The sequence below is a fragment of the Xyrauchen texanus genome, chromosome 37 (genome assembly GCF_025860055.1).
Source record: "Xyrauchen texanus isolate HMW12.3.18 chromosome 37, RBS_HiC_50CHRs, whole genome shotgun sequence".
NCBI lineage: Eukaryota > Metazoa > Chordata > Actinopteri > Cypriniformes > Catostomidae > Xyrauchen > Xyrauchen texanus.
This window is the reverse complement of record NC_068312.1, coordinates 11539357-11564359: the sequence shown is the minus strand read 5'-3', so window position 1 is coordinate 11564359 and position 25003 is coordinate 11539357. Positions and strand designations below refer to the sequence as shown.

The 25003-nt window shown below is 36.5% G+C and overlaps 1 protein-coding gene across 1 annotated transcript; it reads left to right on the top strand.

The window, feature by feature from the left end:
• The first annotated feature begins 1409 nt into the window (after positions 1–1409).
• LOC127630444 (rab11 family-interacting protein 1-like) lies at positions 1410–25003 on the top strand. The gene is made up of 6 exons (XM_052107965.1): positions 1410–1857; positions 11339–11751; positions 11979–12825; positions 17628–19424; positions 21115–21218; positions 22265–25003. Exons 1-5 carry the CDS (start codon positions 1514–1516, stop codon positions 21206–21208), a joined length of 3495 nt encoding a protein of 1164 aa, XP_051963925.1. The 5' UTR covers positions 1410–1513; the 3' UTR covers positions 21209–21218; positions 22265–25003.

Genomic DNA, 25003 nt, shown 5'->3' with positions numbered 1-25003 from the left:
GCTTTATATAGTTTATGCCATTAAAGACAGCCTCGTTTTAATTCCCATCAAATATGATGCACTGGATGACACTATTCTGAATGGTCTCCTAAAATTTGGTAAATTTACCCATAGACATGAGTGTACAAAACTAAACTGTCTCTCTTCTATGACATTTCACAGTGGAAGTCTTTAAATGACTATCTAGAAGTTACCAAATATTACAATTATAATTATGATATGCATGGTTTTACATTGGGAATTACTATTTACCTGCATTTTTTATTGATATGTAATGCTGTACAGCATACAGGAAAAACAAAAAACAGAAAAGGGTACAGCCATGGGACACATTACATAAATATATTAAAGGGTAAAATTCTCTCATCATATACTCACCCTCATACCATCTCAGATGTGTATGACTTTCTTCTTCTGCTGAATGCAAACAAAGATTTTTAGAAGAATATTTCAGCTCTGTAGGTCAACACAATGCAAGTTAATGGTGACCAGAACTTTGGAGCCCAAAAAAACCCATAACGGCAGCATAAAAGTAATCCATAGGACTCCAGTGGTTAAATCCATGTCTTCAGAAGCGATATGATAGGTGTGGGTGAGAAACATCAATATTTAAGTCCTTATTTAAGGACTTATTTAAGGTCTATTCTGTATTCTTGTTTTTTTTTTTTTTTTTGCATTCACAGTTTTCATGCATACCACCATCTAATGGTCGGGCTGATCAAGGAGGAGATTTAGAGTAAAAAGGACTTGAATATCGTCAATATCGTTATATGCTAGGCGTGTTTCTCACCCATGCCTAGCATATAAATTCTGAAGAAATTGATTTAAACAAACATATTCACTGTGCTCTCCCAGCAAATTCATGTGCCTAGACCAAGGAACTATCGCAAAAATAAGACCAATGCTCTAAAATTTCTCTAGAAAAATGTATTTTATTAGCAGCTGAGGATTACTTTTTTTTAAACTTTTTTTTTGGTTGTTTTTTAAATCCCCTGCAGCTAATAAAATAATACAATAATATTTTCTAGATACATTTTCAGAGTGCTGACCTTGTCTTATTTTTGAAGAAATTGATTTAACCACTGGAGTCGCATGGATTACTTTTATGCTGCCTTTATGTGCTTTTTGGAGCTTCAAAGTTCAGGCCACCATTCAGTTCCATTGTATGGACCTACAGAGCTGAAATATTCTTCTAAAAATACGCGTTTGTGTTCTGCAGAAGAAAGAAAGTCATACACATCTGGCATGAGGAGCAAATAATGAGAGAATTTTCATTTTCTGGTGAACCATTTCTATTTGATACCTGTATCACCTGAGCGCTGGATACACAGTATACGTCATGCTTGGGGCGGGGCTTATAAGACCTCCCAAACATTTACACGCTCATCAGGAGGAACAATACAAAGAGCAGCAAGCGACATCGGAGAGTCAAACCAACATCAAACGGTGATCAGACGAAGAAACGCAACTTTTCTTCAAGGTTTATCCTGGACTTATTCAAACAGTGCGGAGAATGTCTTTGGGTGACCAGCAATGGTACCCCACCAGTGCACAGGTAACGGTGCTCCAAGCGCGACACCTGCGCATCAAGGGCAAAAATGGCACGAACGACGCCTATGCCATCATGCAGGTGGGTAAGGACAAGTTTTCCACGTCGGTGGTGGAGAAATGCGTCGCTCCCGAGTGGAAGGAGGAAGCGACGTTCGATCTGCCGCGGTTTCATCAGGGGAATGCAGAGCGATGTACGCTGTACATCATCACCATGCACCGAGCACTGGTGGGGCTGGACAAGTTTTTGGGGCAGGCTGTCATCAACCTTGTGGACCTACATGACAACAGATCGCGCAAAAAGACAGAGTGAGTGGAATTATGTCATATGTGGGAATATAAGTGTCTTTTGCAGTGGTTTGAGTTGGCCTTTTCATTAAAGGAATAAACAATAAATAAAAAAACGAACAAAAAAATACAAACGTAAAGGTGCTGTAAGCGTTTTGTCAAGGAAAAAAAAATGCCCAAATTCCCTGAAAAAATCATTCAAAAAGGCGCCATGAAATATATCACAGGTCTTTCTCTGTAAACGGAGGGAAAATAAATGGCCGCGGTCAGTGTAAAAGTCCTGTTTTACTAAACTATAGAACTGTTATAATCGCAGTTTTCCCATCAAACATGGTATTAAACAAAATGAAACACCCTAATTTTCCCTCAAAGAAGTTTTAAACTGATTTGAGTATTTTACAGATTAGTAGAATATTGCAATATTTTGGTCCCTGTTTTTGAATGAGCAGACCTCAGTATAGTACCCATGTAATATAATATTAGTCATGTAATGGTACACTTTGCGGCCCTTGAGGATGGATCCCTCATGTTTGTGTCCTCATAATTGTTATGCGATCATCTTTAATCACTTCGATGTGGGAATCAAAAGGTAACTGGCGATACAATATAATATATCTAAACTTCAATCAAAGAGTTCTAATAAAAAAATCCTCCATGTGCAGCAATGACAGCTTTGCAGATTCTTGGCATTCTTGCTGTCAGTTTGTCCAGATACTCAGGTGACATTTCACTCCACACTTCCTGTAGCACTTGCCAAAGATGTGGCTGTCTTGTCGGGCACTTCGCACAAACCTTAAGGTCTAGCTGATCCCACAAAAGCTCAATGGGGTTAAGATCCATAACGCTCTTTTCCAATTATCTGTTGTCCAATGTCTGTGTTTCTTTGCCCACTTTTACCTTTTTTCTTTTTGAATTTCTGTTTCAAAAGTGGCTTTTTCTTTGCAATTCGTCCCATAAGGCTGCACCTCTGAGTCTTCTCTTCACTGTTGTACATGAAACTGGTGTTGAGCGGGTAGAATTCAATGAAGCTGTCAGCTGAGGACATGTGAGACGTCTATTTCTCAAACTAGAGACTGATGTCTAGAGAAATAGGCGTCTATTTCTCAAACTAGAGACTGATGTCTAGAGAAATAGGTGTCTATTTCTCAAACTAGAGACTTTTATCCTCTTGTTTAGTTGTACATCTGGACTTCCATATCTCTTTCTGTCCTTGTTAGAGCAGTTGACCTTTGTCTTTGAAGACTGTAGTGTACACCTTTGTATGAAATGTAAAAGTTTTTTGGCCTTCATTCCTCAAAACAATGATTGACTGACTAGTTTCTAGAGAAAGCAGTTTCTTCTTTTTGACATTTTTGACTTAATATTGACCTTAAGACATGCCAGTCTATTATACTGTGGCAACTCAAAGACAATGTTAAGCTTAATTTAATGAACCAAATAGCTTTCAACTGTGTTTGATATAATGGCAAGTGATTTTTCTAGGACCAAATTCTAAAGGGCATTCTAAAGGGCTTCTCCCTTTAGAATGCTCCACATGTTTACACAATTCCAACTTGTCATTCACAAAATAAACTTTGATAGTGGTGAATTGATGTGAATGGGAGACCATTACAAATAAAAATTTTGCTCACCCATTTGCTACAACATCAAGAAACAAATGCCACAGTTGCTTTTCCCAAACTATCTAAATAAAGAAAAAAAATTGTGAGTGCTGGATTACATTTACATTTATGCATTTGGCAGATGCTTTTATCCAAAGCGACTTACAGAGCCCTTATTACAGGGACAATCCCCCCCGGAACAACCTGGAGTTAAGTGTCTTGCTCAAGGACACAATGGTCGTGGCTGTGGGGATTGAACCACCAACCTTCTGATTAACAGATTACCAATTATGTACATTTAGACCACTACACGACCATCACGACCATCAGAAGAGAGAGGATGGCAAATTTACTGCCACTCTCTCAGCAGCTGTATTAAAAACCTCATCACATCTGCAATAACTTATTTTTAAAGTCCAGAGTAATAATATATAATGCAAAGAATAATAGTATACAAATATAACAAAATTGCAAATATAAAAGAGTGCTGTTCATTATACAAATACAGAGGGCACAAGAGTTTCTCTTTATTTGCCTTCTGTATTTGGTCAGCTTGCTGATTTTTCCATGAGCTCTTCCTTCTTAGAAAGAGAAAAGGCTGTGTGACACCGATCTTTTTGCCTTGGGTTTGCCCCAGTTCACATTTTCACCATTTAAAGTGGGTGTGTTCCACTGTACCTGAGACTAAATGTAATTTTCATATTTGTATTGATGTGACTGTTTGGATGTATCCATGTAGGGTTCCATTTAAAGCATTCTGCATGTACCCGCTTTCATGTTATATAATGGGAATTAAAACGATCAATGAACGTCAGTACTTAAAGTGATAGTTCACCCCAAAATGAAAGTTCTGTCTTCATTTACTGACCTTCATGACAAACTCTTATTCAAATGTCATTGTTCAGTTGGACACAAATGTATTATGTTAAGCAGATTGTTAGCCTCAGTCACCATTCATTGTCATTTTCTTCCATACAATGAAGATGAATGAGGATTTAATTCTAACTATCTCCTTTTTTGTGTTCCACTGAAGAAAGTCATATATGTTTGAAACAACATGAAGGTGAGTAAATGATGACAGTTTTCATTTGTTTTGGATGAACCTCAAACTGTTTGCCATTCAATACAGCTTTGTTTTTCTGGAGGATCTGGCCTAAGTAGTTGAATGACATCATTGGTTGTGTCGCTGTAATCTCAGATCATCTGATAATCTCGCTGGCATACTGTGTACTTATTGTTATCTATCAGAACATGAAGTATCTTCTAATGTTCGAGTTTCTCTCTCTCTCTCTCTCTCTCTCTCTCTCTCTCTCTCTCTCTCATATGTGTTGACACACAAGGGATTGAATTTTGCCTCTTGGAGCGTGCTGGTGTAATGTCACTGTCCTACTTTTGGGTAATGTTGCAGCTTTTGACATTGAGGACTAGGTCAACTGTTCATTGACACTTGTACAGGATAACTGAGAATGTTTGAAAGAATAATGACTATAAAATTTGCTTCATGTCAGACTACTGACTTTGCAACTTTCATTTCATATATGCCTGTAAAGCTTACTTTAAAGTCATTAACTAGATAGTTTTTCAACTAAAGCAGTTTAAAGTTCTCGGATTGCAAGAACACTCAGTCTAAAGCTGGCCTTTCAGGGATACAATCTTGTAGTTTATTACTTGCTAATTTTTAGTGGAGCTTGCCAAGGTAAACATTGCTATTACTATTGCTCATACATGTGGCTAGGGATTTGGAAAAAAACGAATCCTTAGGTTTAAACGTAGGAATGTATTTGATTATATGATTATAGTATGATTGATCAAATTGTGTGGCTTGTTGAGGAGAGGTGTGCCATTTACTTTTCAAAATTACTGTATATTTCTAAAATGCTTATATCTGCTGGACAATAAAGCAGGCAAAATTAGCCCATAGATTACTTTGACCGATGGAAAATCTTCTGGAAAATCAAATGCTTTAAAATCACTACAAAAGTTGTAAGTAGCTACAAAAGGCAAGGGATAGTTCGCCCAAAAAGGAAAATTCTCTCATGATTTACTTTTGGCATCCCAGATGTGTATGACATTCTTTCTTCTGCAGAACAAAAATTAAGATCTGTAGAAGAACATTTCAGATCTGTAGGCCCATAAAATACATAAAGTGAATGGTGACGAGAACTTTGTAGCTTCCAAATTCACATAAAATCAGCATAAAAGTAATCCATATGACTCCAGTGGTTAAATCCATGTGTACAGACACTGTATGATAGGTGTGGGTGAGAAACAGATCAATATTTATAAAAAAAAAAACAAATTATCATATTCCCCTCCCTGCCCAGGAGAAAGTGAAGGAAAAAGGACTTAAATATTGATCTGTTTCCCAACCACACCTATCACATCGCTTCAGAAGCTATGGATTTTATTTAGCAGCTTCAAAATGTTGGCACCCATTCACTTGCATTGTATAGACCTACAGAGCTATTCTTATTCATAGATAAACTTTGTTTGTGTTCAGCAGATGAAAGAAAGTCATGCACATCTGACATAGCATGAGGGTGAGTAAATGATGAGAGAATGTTCATTATTGGGTGAACTAACTCTTTAAAGTTCATCAAGAGTGGCCATTCCAGGAGCAATAATTAATACACATGCAGAGACAAAAACAAAATCTGACACTAAAATAATGCAATGAACATCAATTACACCACATAAAATTGAACACAGAACACCCTAATGTATATAACTGATATTAAAAATAAGATGAAACATAACTATTCCCATAAAATATAATGTTTTTTTTTTTGTTTTTTTTGTTTTTTTTTACAATCTTTTACCTTAAAATTACATGTATTGTCTGTTAGTTACTCTTTTAACCAATAATAATAATAATAATAATAAAAAATTGTTTTACTCCATACAGCATTTTTACATCCTTTTACTGTTAAAATTACTGACATTTTTTATAGTGTATAAAGACAGCTTATTAATGCCTAGCAACCACCTATAACACCCCAGCAACTGCATACAACCAGCATGCTAAAAAACTACTCCGGACTCAATTGCAAGTGTGCAACTGGTGTTGGGCAAGCACCACTCACATTTTCTTAAGAAAAGTCTTGTCTATAATAGTTAAGTTAGCAGCTCTGGTCCTTTAAGGTCAATATATTCTTAAGTGAATCACAGTGTTATGATAAAGAGGTAAAGGAAACTCCTTAGTGAAATTAACATTAAGTGATCAGTTTCCTAATGATTTTACTCTGCTTTTTAAAGTAAGTAGGACAACTTTCCCAACATCATATGTCCTATGACACCTCATAAGCTCTTCATGAAATGTTATCCCTCAAATAAAAGAGCAGATAAAACTTCCTGCACTTGTTTATGTTTCAGTCTTTGAGTTGCTGGTGGCCTTGGATTAGTGTTTCTCTTTCAATATCGTTCTGTGTACCTTGTTAAATGAAGGGTATCGATTAAATCCCATGGTCCCTGTTTATTCATATGCTCCACAGAACACATCAGTCAAATTTATTTTACTATATTTTATAGTTCTAGTATTCATGTTATGTTTTTATTTTATTTTAGTGAAGTTTTAAAAAAACAATGAATCACATGATTGTTGATTCGTGTACACAGATGACAGAAAATGAGACAAGCTGACAATGTCATGACAATGGTTTTAATGCTTATATTGCATAATTATTTATTATGCTGTTCTGTCTGCATTAGTGGAATAATGCTGATGCTTCAGAACAGAAAACAGAACTGAACATCATATAAAGAACTCAGAGTCAGACAAAATCTCTTTGCAGATTGATTGCTTGTAATTTTGTGTACATTTCTGGTTGATTTGACAAGCGTTTATTCCTGTGTATTATTGCACATTGGTCCTAATGATCATTAGTCATTGCAGTTAAGGTCAAATTAAGAGGAGCAATGCTTTATCTTTGGGGACTTTTCGTGAGAGTTTACTTTTCCCTGTGTGGAGATAAACCACTACATTTCCTTGTTAGGAGGATGTTCGCTTAGCAGTGAGGAATGTGTAGGATTTTGACATGAAATCATCCATCAAGTTTTGTTTGCATGTTCTCACAGCTCTGGCTTGCTGCCTCGAAATATACGAGAACTTTTAGACATGACCAGATGGATCGATTCCTAAGAGCTGATGCAGAATCTAATTTAAACCTGGGAGGTTTTGGAAAAATGGAAAACAAAGAAATGTTACCTTGTAAAATTCAAATAAAATAAAAAAAATAAAAACTGCACTATTTCTACATCACTAATCAAATAAGCAAATTTGTGACATGGCTTTCAACTATTGGATAACATTGATTATCAGTGACATTTTTATTAAAATTGTTATGCAGGAAAGCTATAAACAAATAAATAGAAACATGCAAAATAGAAGCATTCTTACATGTGGACTTTTGAACCGTATTGTACAGTATGTATGGAAGATATTTTTATATGTGAAAGTGACTATTAAAATTTATTTTACCTATTAAAGGGAATTAGCCATCAGTTTTTTTTTTTTTCAGCTGGAATGTTCTGCACTCGCCTAGTTTGTCATGTGTCTGTTGTTGTTCATGTTGTCTTTTTTCCAAACAAATTTTAAAGCGCAAGCTAATCTTTTGGGGCCGAAACTAGGACTGGAATCATCTTGAAAGAACCTTCCTTATCTAATTTCTAACATGACATCACCATGAAGGACATTCCTTGAGCTGTGGTTCCTGATAGGCACCATTTCCCGTTAGTCTTTCTCAGCTTAAAAACTCCAGATTTTAGTTTCCTAGCAAGCAAGATCACTAACGTTTCCATTCTGAATCTGAAGGTTTGTGCCAAGCTACAGTAAATTTGAACAAAGCATAGAGGCATCCAATCATCTTATCAAACAGGAACCTTTTGAACTTCAGGATATTGTTTTTTAATAACATTTAAGACAATGTGCAATCAAAATTGACCCTTAACCCTCCTATTGTCTTAGGGTCATTTTTCACCCAGTACAAGATTAGGTCATAAATACAGCATAGTTTTTAATACTGGAACCAAACATTGTGACGATGTCAAGACCATCAAAAAAGATTATGTGTTTTTGTATATAACCGTTTAAGGGAAATACCAATTTAAACAAATTGTCCCTTCCAGGGTCATGCACAGACATTTTGAGGGGCAAAGGCTCAAACTGAGAAACTGATACGCAGAGAGTATTTTACTCTTCATCATGTCTTAATCACGTTGACACTGTGAAGACAAAGTGCCTGCAAAGTGAATATTTGAAGATAAAATTTCTATCTCCAGAGGGGCATCTCAGCCCAGGAAGGCAAAGGGGCAGTGGCTTGGTTCACTGAGCCACTCCCCTGTGCACATCGCTGGTCCCTTCCATTGTCTTAATGGGTAAATTCAACATATAGGAAGAACCAGTTGTGACCTTTCACATATATATAATAATAATAACACGTACAGTATTTTTGATGTGGGGTGCCATTGTACACTAAATAATTTTGTAATTTTTAATGGTTTTCAATATGGGTTAAAAATTAAAAAGAATTGTTACATTTTGTAATCCATTGCAAAGACATTCACACTTTTTAAGTGTGGCTTAAAATAACATTGCAGTCTGTAACACTGCATATTTGTTCAACAAACTAAGGTAGGGAACATGATGTCCTTGGCACTTCTGTAATTCTTCCAAAAGTATTGAGGATGGCATTTTGATCCTATTTGCTTGGAATGTTGGAGCAGCCTTTCCCTCTGTGCACATGCCACATTCAATCAGATTTGGCTGTGGTAGCCGCTGTGTGTAAGTGTGCCTGTAGACTTTCTATGATCCCTGTGTGTTGGAAAGTCTATTGTGACAACAGCATGGGCGGATAATAGCTTGTTTTTTATCCTTACAGAAACTGGACTCTTCTACATTCCTGCTCTGATGAATATATGCTTATTGCTGAGCAGAAATAAGGGGATAATGCTGGCAAAACAAAGACATTTCTGTCACATAACCTGATTTCTTTTTATTCAGTTTGAACCCTCTACCATTTTAAACAATAAATATGGCTCATGCGATTATCAATCCCATTTTTAGATCTGTGCCTCCTTATAGACCATATTTTGATGACCCAGATACTACTATAATTCCATTTCACATATTATTTCACACTAGAAGGCTTTTCACACTACTCTTAACTTTGGTAAAGCAACATTTTAATTACATCTAGTTTTGAAAAGGAAGCCGTGCTCCAGAGAAGGATTAGTACCACTTTTGCTTGGGTACAAACACCCCATAAGCTTTAAAGATTAAGTAATTTCTACGGCACTTGCATCACTAAATGGAACTGCAAATAGTAATTTAATTCTGTAATTATTTACTCACCCAAATGTCTCCCCAAACTAGGGCTGTCAACAGGGCTGAGAAAGTACATTTGAATTTCTCACTGAAATATTTCCAAAATTCAATTATATTTAAAGTTTAAAGATGTTATTTCAAGTTGAGAGAAAAATAGTCAAGACATCGGATTTTTAAATCAACGTAGTGTCCTACATCCACAAGAGGTTGCACCAAATTTTAAACAAATCAGCACCGTGTTTATTTATTGCAAAGCCCATTCTGTATCTGGCAATTAACAAATGTGCATATAATGATAATGTCAAAAATGTAGCCAGTCCAAATTATATTAAAGGGATAATTCACCCAAAAATTAATATTCTCTCATTATTTACTCATCCTCATGATAACCCAGATGTGTTTGACTTTCTTTCTTCCCCAGAACACATTTGAAGAAAATTATCTTAACTCAGTAGGTCCTTAAAATGCAAGTACGACTTTTGAAGCTCCAAAATGAACAGCGTAAACGTCATCCATACGACTCCAGCTGTTAAATGAATGTCTTCTAAAGTGAAACTATTGCTTTTGGCGCAAAAAAGATCAATAATTTAAAAATATTTTAAACTGTAAATTATTGCTTCCAGTCAACAGCGGTATGTGTGTGTGACGTAATCTCATTGGCATGTGAGAACTGAGGCACGTGTGACACAGGAAGAACAGTGCTGTTTACAAAGGAGGAGGGATGCTGTACAGAAGATTTGCTGGTTTTGGATTAGATCTGTATTTATCTGTTTCTTTACTCACAATGGTGCGTTTTGTGAACGTGAGATAATGTCTGTAACCTGGCAATGCGAATACATCACATGAGACTTAAGTTTCATAATACCAGTGGTACCACAGTGGTTTTTCATAAAATAAAGGTGTATGTATGCAGAGGCAGACTGGGAAGAGTTCTCCCTATGGCCAGTCAGCCTCTGCATGTACGTAGCTAATGCTTCTGCAGTAAGATGCTGATAAGTGAACAAGGCATAGTCAAGACACAACTGTAAAATACCTCCAGCACTGGGGGCCATTCATTCTGAATGAGTGCATCTTTTTCTATGTAAGCATGCACTAGATGGACCTCTTTAACTGTTGCACCATGTCTCGCAGTTTTTTTTTCTGCATCTCGTGCAGTAACGATGCATTGTTTTTTTTTTTGATGCAGTGACAATTTAAAATGAAGTTTCCTTTTTAAAACGGATCTCGAGACACCCTCGTTCTGTTTTATTCATTGTATTTTTGAATGTAAGTCATCATCATTGCTTGGCACTCATCCAAAATTGGAATGTTCATTTTAAATTTGTCTTATCAAATTGTAAATTGACAGCCTTACTCCAACTTGTATGACTTTCTTATGAGGAACACTTCGATCGCCAAAAAAGGCAAGAAAGCAGTGTTTTTAAACAGTTTTTTCTTTTGTATTTCACAGAAGTAAGTCATATGGCTTTGGAGTGACATTATGGTGATTTAAATGTCCACTTTTAACTATTCCTTTAAATATTGGAGAAGCGACACAATTGTCATGCAATCTAACGAAAACCGTTTTTTCTTCTCTCAGCTGGTACAAGCTGGTGGATAAGAATGGTAAACAAGAAAAAGACAGAGGTGAAGTTCTCTTGGACATCCAATTTATGCGGAATAACATGACGGCCAGCATGTTTGACCTCTCCATGGCAGACAAACCTCGGTCTGGCATCTCCAAGCTCAAAGATAAGATCCGCGGTAAGAAGAAAGATGGCTTCTCGGATTCTGCAGTTGTGCCCTCTTCAGTGGCATCCGACAGTGAAGGGGAAGACATTGATGTTACAGATTCTCCAAAGAAGAAATCAAAAATGAAAACCTTGTTTGGGCCGAAGACAAACCTCCAGAGGAATGTATCTCAGTCCATGTCCACACTGGGCACCCTGCCTGAAAAAAATGGTTCGCTAAGCAGCAGCAGATCGTCAGGCCTTAATGTGGAATCGCCTGATGGTAAGCTCAAAGGTTATACAGGGACACATTGTAAAAGGAATTTAAATACTGGAAATTATTATTTATAATATATTATACTGCTGTATTTTTGGAAACTAACGTATTGTTCATTGTTAGTTCATGTTACTTAATACATTAACTAATGTTAAAGAATGGAACCTTATTGGGAAGTGTTACTTGACAAAATTCAGTTTTAATATTAATAATACTAATATTTACTTTCGCAGTGATTAAGAAGTTTAAAATTCTGGGACACAAGCGCACCAGCAGCACAGATAGCAAAGTATCTCTAGGTCCCTTTTCTCTTCTGAGCCGCTCTAAGCAGAGCGTTCAAGAGCAGAATAACCTCTGTATCAACGGGAACCATGTTTATGCAGAGGACCAAGAACCTAAACCTGGTTTCGGCTCTGAACTCAGTCTGAACAGCTTAGGAAAGGGTTCAGTAGAAGATGTCCATAAATACCATCAACGGAACACATCCAATGTCTCCATGGACTCATTTAAAGGTCTGAGTGTGCCCTCATATAAGCCTGAGGTGAAAGACAAAGCTCCACAGCGCCCTCTAGAGGACAATACTCACCTAGAATCTAAGGAGAATACTAAGAAACCAGAAAGAAGAAGCCTTCAAGAGATGCTCGACCAACAGGAAGAGCAGGACAGGAGGAGGCAGCAAGAACGAGAGAAAAAACAAGTGGAGGAGAAAAGGAGACTGGAGGAGCAAGACAAGAAGCGCAAAGAAGAAGAGGAGCAGCAGAAAAAGCGGCGTGAGCAGGAGGCACAGAGAACTGGGGAGCAACGGCACCAGGAGGAGAGCAGAGTTACGGAAAGGCTCTCCTCTCTCTTCGGCATTGGAAAGAAGAAAGAGGAGAGGAAGGAGGAAGCAAGCCCTCAAGCTATGAATGAAACCAGACATCTGGATGTGTCTTCCTCTACAAATCCCTTTGAAGATATTCCACTCACCCCGGAATCTTCAGCCTTAGAAGAAATATCCGTCGACCCACGGAGGGGCGTGCAGATTCCCCTCAACCCGACACCACCCATTCGCACAGCAAAAGTATCTGCAGTCAAGCCGAGGTGAGTGCTCATATATCATCTCACTTGAATAAATATATGGAGTGACTATTTGCACCCCAGTGTAAACAGCATCTGCCACATAGTGCAGCTCTTTTCACCCCGATAGTCTGGTTACACCATATAAATATATGACAAACATGAATGTTACTGCGGTGGCAGGGGGTGTAAAGGTGTGAATGTACTGTATACCGTTGTCCATGCGACCCCGGTTCAATTACACCTTATGTTCCACTCTTAATATTTCCTTTAATACTACTTCAAATATATATAAAATAATGTAAATGTTGAATTCATCACAGTGAAAGGTGGGGCATGTCGATCTCACTTGTTCCTGCGGCTTTGCATTGCTTGTATTGATTGGATCACTGTATTACTATAGGCTTGGTAAAGTTTTTGTAACTTATGTTTATTTTGGCTGAAACTATAGTTTTAATGCAATTAGCTATGGTGTTACTACAGTAAAATTGTGGTAATAAAGTAGCCATGGTTAATTTTGCGGTTACTCTACATTTACAACAAAATACCAAACTGAAACTATGTTTACTGTAGTAAAACCAAGTGTAGTTTTTATAAGGTAAGATTAGGGTAGGTATTAATGTAGTGTGTCTGTGTGACTCTAAATAAACAGTGCAGTGATGCCCATATACTGTATGTTAGTATTTAAATTAGCGATCGACCGATATGGCTTTTTTTTAATGGCCGATGCCAATATCCAGAGAGCTGGGTGGCTGATATATATTACACAATTTAATATAGTAAATAACATAAAAAGAATAAACTCTTATTAAGCACTATATTTACTAAACTTCATACTAAACTTTAACTTTGTAAACAGAATCTAAAAAAATATTATTGTATTTAAATGGTATATAGTAGTTCTGATTTCTGTTTAGTTAGCACATTTTAGTAATTTATTTGCTCATGAAGAAATTGTTAATATATTAGGAAGAGGAGAAATAACAGTACACGCAGTAGCCCAGCAACCACAGATGGCATGTCCACGTTAGCAATCACATTTTCTCAAAAAATACCAAATAAAAAAAATTGCACGTACAGTGCATAGTGAGTAAGACATTTATTTATAGCACACGCAAATCGCTTTTGCTTTGAAGTTGCATTCACGCACTCGTGTGAATCCAGCACAAGCATCAATCATCTGATGATTGAAATGGATAGGATTGTCACGGAGTGACCGTTATGATTTGTGAATCAGAGGAACTTTTGATCCTGATCCTGAAGTTTTTTTATTCTGGCTGATGGAATAGGTGCTTCAGAGTAAGATATTTGATGAGTGTTCGACAGGAAGAAAATGCTGGATTTTCATGAAGTTTGTGAATTGCATCTTTTTAAATGAGATATCTGCATATTTGCAGATGGTATATAGTAGAAGTTTTATTGATATTTCCCTTTTATGATTAGAAAAGTTAAAGGGAACTGTTGAAGAGAGACTGTTAGAAAACGCACTTCAGATGAAGATATATGAGCGCTCCACAGAATGCTGCATCTGAAGTTGTGTGAGGTTGGTTTATTACATCTGTTTAAACGAGATATGCACATATTTGCAGATGGTATATGATATTAGTTTTATTGATATTTGCCTTTTTATCATTAGACAAGACAGTTCAAAGTTAAAGGGAACTTTTTAGGTGAGACAGGGAGAATGAAACAGACGAGCACTTCAACATTATGAGCTCAAACACGTCTGCAGCGGCTCTAATATGCAGACCGTTAAAATGACAGTGTTGCCCACTTGTATTATTGTAGTAACTCAATGACATGTAACAACAAAATGAACCTTGACTGGATGTTTACATGTCTCAGTCACTTCAAGAGATGCTCAGTGCCCTCAAGAAACAAATCGGCCAAATGGGAAAATGTATCGGCCGATTATTAAAACCTTTTCAATATTGGCCCATTTATCGGCCTCTGGCTGACCACTAATTTAAATATGGGTGCAAATAGTATCTGACACTATTTGAACAGGGTCCGATTAGTATCTATCATTATTTGCACCATGGTTGGGGTGTGTCTTGATTCAGGGATTTGTTACCTTATTGTGAGTGAAAGCTTTCAGAAGGGATACAATAATGTGGAGGGCTACATGTTTGAACTATCCTAAGAATATGAATTTGCTGTTTCTCTGCCTTATGCTTAATGTTAAATGCAATAACGTGCTGCTTTTTTCACTTTTAAGCATAAGTCCAAGGAATATTAATGAAATATTTTAATGTCCTGGTTCAGTTAATAATATTAATGATTTTTCAAAAACATTTTAAATTACTTTTTTATCATGGAATTGTTGAATTCTGGATTCTGATTGTTTACAAACGTCCCAAGTTTTAAATTTTCTAGAGCTGCACAGTTATTAAGTTGTTCCAGGTTTGTTGATTGCAAACTTTGCCACATTCTTTCCAAAAGTTTCAAATGACAAAAAAAAATGGTCAAGCAACTCCGATAAAAGTGGCAACCGTTTTTTAGCTTTTTTTATTTTTAGATTTTTATTTAATATTTCAAAGCACAACAATTTCAGCAGTTGTGCAAAAGCTGTTCTCCTGAAAATACTGTATTAGCATGCCACAACGCCATAGACAAGATTGCATCAACCTTCAAACTAGTAATGGCTGGCTGATTAGCCTACGAGAGAGATTGAAAGCGCTAGCTGCATAAACTTTGCAAAGATGCGAGTGTATTATGGTTCTGGCTGTATTATGTGTAGCTTGTCTCATGCTAAGGGAGCATGGTGAATGGTAAATCGAGCTGCCTTTCTAATGCCATTAGCATTGTAGATAAATCTACCACTTGAATGCTTCGAAAACTCCAGGCTGTAACTCTAATCTGCCCACTTCTCTTTCTGCTCTACTGTGAATAACATGCTTAAAGGGGAAATCCTTATCTAGGCATAGCACTCTCTTGGATTTACATAGATGGTTAATATTTAAAGATCTGAAATAAATTGTGTACACTTAAGTGTCAAGACGGTAAGTATGAGAGCACAAGTGATTTGAGTGAAATGGCCTGATAATTGCAACATTAGCTATTGAGGTTGTTACTGAAAGTGGTTTCACACTCTTGAGATTTCTGCTTAGACAAAACAGGTGATATTTTTGTCTCTTGTGGAAAACATACTTTAGCAATACTGTAAATAACTAGTGCCAATTTTAGACATTAAACACATCTACAAAATTCTAAGGACTTTATTTTTAGATGTTTTCTTTCTCATTCTTTTTAAGGATGCCTTTTTGGCTTGTCCCCATCCTTGTTTTTTTCAGTTTCTCTAATTTGTTAAATTAGCTTCAGATTGCACAGTTTATCACCAGTTTACACATTATTTGATAGAATATTTAAAATCATACAGAACATTACTTTAAATATCAGACTGGAAAAGCCTCACATTTCATTAAATGACCATGTGATACACAAGTCTGTATTATATTTTACTCACCACCAATATATCCCATTGTAATGTGAAATGGTTGTGAGGGTTTTTTTCTGTAAATGAGATTATTCGCTCTCCAGTAGATGTGGGGGGTTTAGGTATAACTTGAGTTTCATACCTTTGGGTGAAATTGTAAGATGTGTTCTCTTTTCTGAAACGTTTAGTCTGGACATAATTTTGTCCACTTTGTCAACAACAATAGATACCTCCTATGGTTCGTGAATTAGTATAGAGATAAAATGCTCTTTCTTTCATTCTTGAGTTAAAACCATTTGAACCATTATAGCTTTTTTCATCCTCTCTAATACTCTAGACTGAAAACAATTGAACATGAATGTGGGCTGATCCACTAACTTTGACATTGTTAAATATTAAAAAAATATATATTATGTATGTATGTATGTAACATTTATGTATGCTTGACCTTACTTGTGCCATCCAGTGGTTCTTATGTTCAATTTCTTTTAGAAGTGTGCTGAACACGAGCTTTACCTAACTGAGCGATTTGCATCTTGACTTGATTACTTATTTGTCTGTAACTTACTTGACCTGTTTGCCAGAAGCTGTATGATTGGCTAGTGGTGGTGGGAATGTGGACTGGATGGTCATGTGTTGATCTTCTGGTATGGAGTAAAACTAGTTGTGGAAAGATGATGTAAGCTTGTGATCTTACCTGAGATCTGAGCACAAAAGTTTAAATTATTATATTTTCAAAACTGGAAGCTTTAGGATTTTCCAAACTTCTGTTTTGTGGTGATAAACTAGTATGGTGAGTAGACAAGAATATGGATAAGTTGTGTTTTTTTTAGGTTTGAATGTGCAGGGTTGCTTTTTTCCTGTTTTACTTGGGTTTATGTTAAAAGGACTTGAATATTGAGAATTTAAAGAATAATCAGTGTTTTACATTTTACAAGTTTTTCCATTACACAGTACTAAATCAAGTCAGCAATAGCTAGTTAGTTTTTTTGACTGATTAGATTTACTCTTAACATAACATGTAACCAGCTAGATTTACTTAAATTAATTAGTTAATCTATCAGATTTTCACAGACGCACTTGTGTTTATAATATCTATATAAATACAAATTAAATTAAATTTAAAGAAATACTGACTAGTTTTAGCATGTTTTATAATACTTTTTGATGTATAACTCTTTGTGATCATGTTTGTTGCATGATAAATAAGTAATTGTATGTTCAGTTGTTTGTTCGTAGTGTGAATATAGCGTTGAAATACTTAATATGTAATTAAAGGATTTAACAAATTGTCAGATTGTTGTTTCGTATGTTTTTAGTTGCCTGGCAGAGCTATAAGAGTTGCTATAGATGAAATCTGACAATTTTGTTTTTACTCTGTTTTTGGCAGATTGTCCCTGAGTGTGCTGCCCGAAACAGATAATAGCCATTCCCAATCTCCCTCATACTCTATAGACACCCACAGCACTATCCACAATTCTCCACATTCCCCATCCCTTCCTAGTGACCTGTTTGAGTCTATGGGTATGTTCTCTGATCTTCATTCTTCTCTGGCACCTGGGAAACCTCAGCGAATGTACAGTGAGTCTAGAAACAGCATGGAAAACCTCTCAGGAGTTGGGTCTGTTCCCAAAATTGAAAAGAAACGAAGGGCTCCCCTACCCCCTGATTATCCTAGGGGCTCGCCCGGAACTGGGGGCCACCATCCAGATAACGGTGGACAAGTGCAAACCCAGAACTCCAAAGATAGTCACAGGCCTTCTTTTCCTCTCCCAGACTATGAAACCCTCTACCTCAAGAAAAGGCATGGGGTGATGAGTCAAACACGTTGGGAACATGTTATTGCAGAGGTAAACCAGAGAAACTGGGATCTTTCCGAGGAAATTAATGTTGATGGGCCTGAACAGTCTATGCAAAATAAATCTGTGGTTTTAAAGGATATAACCACAGACAGCCGTAACCAGCACCAAAAGAAATGTGAGACACCTCCCCCTGCCACCTTGAGGCACAAAGAAGCACTTATCCCACCCAAAGCAACTGCTCCAGTCATTCCAAAGCCACTGATTGAAGGTAATGTCCAGTATAGTCCCATCAATGAGCTTATATATTCTACTGTTAATAAGCGTGGCCGCCCTGCTTCCAAAAACATGGAAAACATCCCATCTCCAACTGGTCAAAATCGACATGTGCCTCAAGAAGCTGAAAGGAAGATGGATGTTGTTACCCATCAACCATCCCTGTCAAATGAGGGGCCAGCACCAGCTGCCAGAGCTGTACCTAATCTAAATTCAAAGGCTGATAAGGAGTCAAATTCTGAAGTTGTGGCTAAAGAAATGCCTTCGGTCAAACCCAGACAACGCACATTAAACAAGGATCCAGTCAAACAAGTCCAACCGGACAAGCTGGTTACAAATCATCCCCTGAATTTGGAAAACAACCAGGTTAAAAAGCCACAGTATGGTACCATAATAAGTGCATCCACAAAGAATGGTCCTGACCAGTGGGAGAGTTTTTCTTTGGAGGAGTTAGATAAAGCAGACCACTCCAAAACCAATATGCCAGACGAAAGACTTGTGGGATTTACCAATGACCCTGAGAAGGGGATGAGTGGTCTTGATCCATTCCCAAATGATAACCTAATATTTAATGACCCCTGGACTTTACCACACCAGAGCATGAAAGATGACCCATTTACTGGGGAGCCAAGGAATAATGAAAATTATAAAGATCAGACATCAAACCATTTTGATGACAAAGATAAACTATTTGCAAACACAGTGAAAACTGATCCATTCGCACAAATTTCTGAGAACAGCACACCACCAAAACAAGAACCCAGAAAATCACCCAGCTTCACTGATCAAGCCAGAGCCACATTCCAAAGAAATTTTTCTCTTAAAAAGAAAAACTCATCTCACCCAAACACAAGTTCTGGGAAAGCTCTTACAGAAAAAAGTAGCCTGGGTAAATCAGTTTCTCAGTCTTCACAGGATGCTGATGATGTGGAGCTGACTGTAACTAGTTTTGCTCCACCAAGCAGAACTGAACCCACTATAGTAACATCTGAGCCCCTGATGGGTGGCTCTTCTTTGGGCAAGACGGCTCTGCGTGCTTGGGTCTCACCATCAGAGGCTCAGCCTGTTAGGCTGCAGGGTGGTAGTGGAAGTGCAGTCTCAAATCCACGAAGGTGAGAATAGTGCTCCCAATCCCCTACTAACAACTCCTTGAACTCCCCTAACAATTTGTTATCGCCTGTTGTGCTAAACTCTTCAGCTTTCAAATCAACATCTGCTATTTAGCCTGAAACTACATCAATCGATATCTGGATCCTGCTAGATTTAGTAGGATGTTTCTGTGGCATTTATTTCAATCGGTTGTTGGGTGCCTGCTACTTTGTAGGATCTTGATGGTTGGGATCATGAGCTTGGGATTTTGCTTCTGATTGCTGCTAAACATATTTATGAATGTGTGGAATTTTATGGTTGATTTTTAGGATATTAATGTTGTCTTTGTGATATTAAGCAGTTAGCTCAATATCACAAACAATACAGGGTTTTGTGCATTTGTTCAATTGGATTTGTGTGTTCTAGTGGATCATATTGGATAGATCAATTGTTAGATAAACAAATGGACAGATTTTTTTTGACAATATCAACAACTGTACATATTAATTGCATTATCTTATGCAACAGGATCCAAAAAACGACACAATATATTTTCAATGAAACTGGTGCTTTTAAGGCTATATATTTGAGTAGAGTGCTCATATCTTGGCATGATCTGAGAAACTGCTTGAGTGATGGGGCATGATTTGTGGGTATTTCAAAGGCCATGTTGTGTATGCTATTTTCGTACATTCTATGCTTTAACATAATACTGTACAAAGGTGCTTAAAAGTTTTTTTCAGTTTTGCTTAAATTATTTTATTTTGCAAACTATACTGTGGCAGGGCAGAGGGCAGAGGCCGGGGCCGGGTCGTGATGCTGCACACCCGGCCCCTAATCAGGCTAATCAAACCTCCGAGAGGGATAAAGGCCGACCAGAGATGGCAGTGCGACAGAGAGAGAGATTTACTGGAAGCTGTGTGTGTTTGTCTTTTTAGTTCAGTCCTTCATTATATATTATTTATATTATCAAGCCGGTTCTTGCCTCCAGCTTTCCATTAATCCCTTTACATATACATTGTGTAAGTTTGAAATGGTTTGTTAGCAGAAGTGCATACTGCACGTTATGTAGTATGCAACAAAATTTTCTAAAACCTGTAGTAATATGCTACATTCATTTGCTACATACTCCTCTTGCTCTATTTTGCATGTTTACATCAGCACAAGGCATTGAGTTGTCATTTCAGAAACATACAATGTAAACGTATATATTTTATTATAAAGACATAACTTCAGCTTTCCAATCAAATACAGAGCCTCAAAGATACTAGCCTATTTCTGCAAGATTTTAAAATTGTGGTTCATTTGATTTGATTTGATTTGATACTGCCTCTGGTTTATCACTCTCAAATTGGTTGAGTGCATTGTTGTATTGTGGAATACAGTATCCCACACAATGTCCTCTGGTAGTATTCTGCAGATTTTGGCAAATTTAGTTGGTCAACTCGACACTAAATGTGCATACTGTGCACAGTATTGCATTTCTATGAGATGTAGTACTAGTAGTATTACGCCACTTGTAACATACCATCTAATTGACAGAATAATGAATTGATGGACCGTGAATACATCTTACATCGTTTGTGTAGTTTTTATTTTTAATCCTTTTAAAAGCACATCCTCCTGGTTGATGCAAACAAAAAAGTTATAAGACATATATAAAGCCTAGCTTTTATGTTCATTCTAGTAATATGTGTGTCTCTGCTTTCTCAGGCCTCACCCAGTGAAACCTATGAGCTTAGAAATGTCAAACGCTCAATTCTCTTGCTGTGGGGAAAGATATGAAGACCATCAAAGAAATGGCTGAGAAGTCAAAGGTACAGTAATTTTCAAAAAGAGTCAATGTAATCTATTACAGTGGTTCCAAACCTTTTTCTCAGTGGACCTTTTTAACGAGTCATCTGACTGATGCATGTGTTCATACATTAGGCACTTTAAAAATAGCCCAGATGGAAAGCAAGAAATTGTCCTGTGTGAACGAAAGTTTTTTTATTTTCACTAAAACATCTGTGTTTGTAATGATATAATGTAATTATAAATTACCAGAACAAAAACAAAACATTCAATTAAATCTAATTAATAAATTACCACATTATTAGGCCTATTTATTATTGCCTAATTATTACCTATTATTTTATATTATTGCAATTCTTTTAACCTTGCCCTAAAATTCTGTGAACGAAAAAACACGTTTTTTTTTTAATCAACTAGATAAGACTGTCAAAACTGTATGTCTAATGCAGAGTTTACTGTTAGAAATACTAGCGTTTGAATTTAAGATTTTAAATGTTCCTCTATTTGCATTTGCTGAGTGTCTTCATCCGCAAATGTATTATTCATAAATTAGCCTATGGCACTAAAATAAATATAGATGGCAATCGATTAAAGTCAAGCTACGCAATATTAACATGTTGGTGTTTTGCATCATTATAAGTTCAATTCTATTTAATGCGAGACATAATAGCCTGCAGTTAAGATTGAGATGCAGATTGTAGATTAGAATGTTGATATGATTATTCAAAATATTTAATAGGGTGTATCTGTATTACTGACCTTTTAGATTTTCTCTCCACATGTGAAAGGATTATCATCGTGTTTTTTGGACACATCTTTTAGGATTTCACAACAAACCTTTGATCATGGCAATCACCTCCCCACTTGGTAACTGCTAAGGTTAAAAAAGGTGCTATATAAGTGCAGACCATTTACCATTTTTAAAATCAAGTAGACTGACCACTAATAGAGCTCTGGCAACCACAACTTTTGATGTTGGGGGAACCCTTATCTAGTGAATGCTTATTGTGTGAATGGACTGATATTTTTTTTTTTTTTTCTCTCTCATCCTTAATAACTGTGTATTCAGAACGGAGAAAGTGGTCCATACATCCAGCTCACACAGGAGGAACTGATCACACTGGTGGGGAAGCAACAGGCTGAACTCTCCAAGAAAGACGCCAGGATCCACGAGCTGGAGAATTACATTGATAACCTGCTGGTTCGTGTCATGGAAGAGAAACCCAGCATCCTGCTTTCACTTCAGTCCAAGTGTTAGGGCTTGATCCTAGCATTTCAATTGACTACACCCTGAGCATAACACTATAATGCTGCGGAATTTGTCTAAATATAGTTTAATTTTATTCCAAACGTAACTCGCATCTCATAATAGTTTTTCTTTTCTTTCCTTGAGTACCTAATGTGTAGTAGGGTTACTGGCAGCACAGCGATCTGTCCATTAAGGTCAATAGATGCTTTCCTACATGCATTATTTATATAAGTGTCTCAAGGTTGTATATAAAGACTTCCCTTTTGCCTCAAGTGATTTGTGTTCTGATCATGACTGCTGCCTAGTGTCTATCAGAACACTTGCATTATTGCTGATGCAGCCTTATCTCTATTAGGGCTCAAGTTCAAATAAAGCGCAAAGACAAATCCTCTTACTGTTGCTGGCAATATGCTGGACAGTTAGACTATAAGCACTTTGTACTTGAATTGGGTGTTTTATTTATGAAGGATTAAGGTTTTATGCTGAAGTAATTATCTGAGGTACACTCTGTAGAAATGCCTTAATGAAGAATTACTTTTGTTACCTATGTTTATAATGCTATTGAAAATTACTGTTTAAACACTGGATGTATAGATACCCAAATGTGTTTTCATTGTGCTTGCCAATTTTGCTCATTTTAAGGTTATAAAATAATTTGACTATTTTCCAGCTGAGTTGGCAGTCAGCTGTTAAATCAATCAAATTCAAAATAGTTTTTATATTGCAGTGAAATTATTGAGCTGCGATTTAATTAATGTACTTTCTCAAGACAGTCTTTTTGACCGACAGATGTCTTTTGACATAAATGTTTTGGAAACGATGGAAATTTGAGGGAATATTTTCTGTTTGTGCATACTTTGACATAATGCAGTTCTTTAAGGAACAAGTAATACCTATTTGCAGAATTTCAGGTAATACTGTACTTGGCACAAACTAGGATTGTATACGATGTAAGTAACATGTTGCCTACAGCACAGTCTGCACTGTGTCTGTTGTGGAAACAAAGATCTATGCATTAAAAATGCCCTTACCCTACTATAATCCACCATTATGCAACAGTAGATAAACTATTATTTTAATGAATATCTTGTGTTTATTTGGATATGACTAATTTGAATCGTTTTAGTCCTCAAACTAAGTTTTTTTTTTTCTGTGATTTTATTTTTTTATTTTTTTATATTCATGTTCATTTTAACCGTTAGACTTCACATCCAAGAGCTTCCAGTGTTTCTCATTCAGCTGTTGTCTATCATATTGAGTGAGTTCACTAAACTAGCATTTTGACTGTGACCAGAATCTATATGCTAACAGATTCCTTAATTTCTGAATTTGCATATGAAGCCTTACATTTATTGTATTTGTTAAGCATTTGTGTACAACAAAATATATGTTTTGTATACCTGTGCCTTCTATCTTCAAGATTCCACATTTCCGCCTTTGGGATGATGTATTAATATACTGGTTTGTTCCTTTACTTCTGATAACTGCATAAATGTAATTTTATTTTAATTAAATAAAACATGTAGCTAATTGCATGCATTTGCGTTTTAAATCATGCTTGTAAGATAAGAGGTATTTACGCTTGTAAAACAATGTAGGCAACAATTTATTATTGTCTAGAAAACTAAATTCTAGCATTTAGGCATAATTGCTTGATTTTTTTTTATTTTTTATTTTTTTTTACATATATGTGCAATAATTAGTATATGTATTATATATATATATCTCACACACACATGCAGCCAAAAGTTTGGAATAATGTACAGATTTTGCTCTATGGAAAGAAATTGGTACTTTTATTCACCAAAGTTGTATTAAAATGATCACAATGTATAGTCAGGACATTAATAATGTGAAAAATTACTATTAGAATTTGAAAACAATATTCAAAATGTTCTCATCAAAAAATCCTCCATGTGCTGCAGTGACGGCTTTACAGATTCTTGACATTCTAGCTGTCAGTTTGTCCAGATACTCAGGTGACATTTCAACCTGAACTTCCTGTTGCACTTGCCAAAGATGTGGGCTGTTGTAATGCACACAACACTCCACTAGATGGAAGTAAGATGCAGCACACAGGCATATTGACAAGCAGCTCAAGAAGATGTCCTGGTGTTTCTGTACATCACTGTGTCTGTGCACTGCACTTTGAAACTGTACATGACTATTATTGACTTCTATATATGTGAGCACTGAAAGCCTGGTGCCACCCCACATGAAAACTGGCAAAATATATATTGGTAATTAAATTGCTTGCTGTATGGTGAAAGATTATGCAATTGACAGTATCTAGAAACTTGAAACAAGAGGTATTGAACTGAACTAAAGACCGATATGCATTTGCGTCATCAGCAGATGCCAAGGGTAGTGTGAAAATGCACACAAAAGTTTGCATTATTAAGCACAAAATACTTATATAGTGATCCTAACAACTCTGCACAGAAGAGTCATATTGCACTGACCTGCATGTGGGTGGATGCAATTGTACTGAATTACTTTTTTCCCCTCTGTAAGGATGATTTGAATTATAGCCTAAACCTTTCTTTAATAAAAGCATCT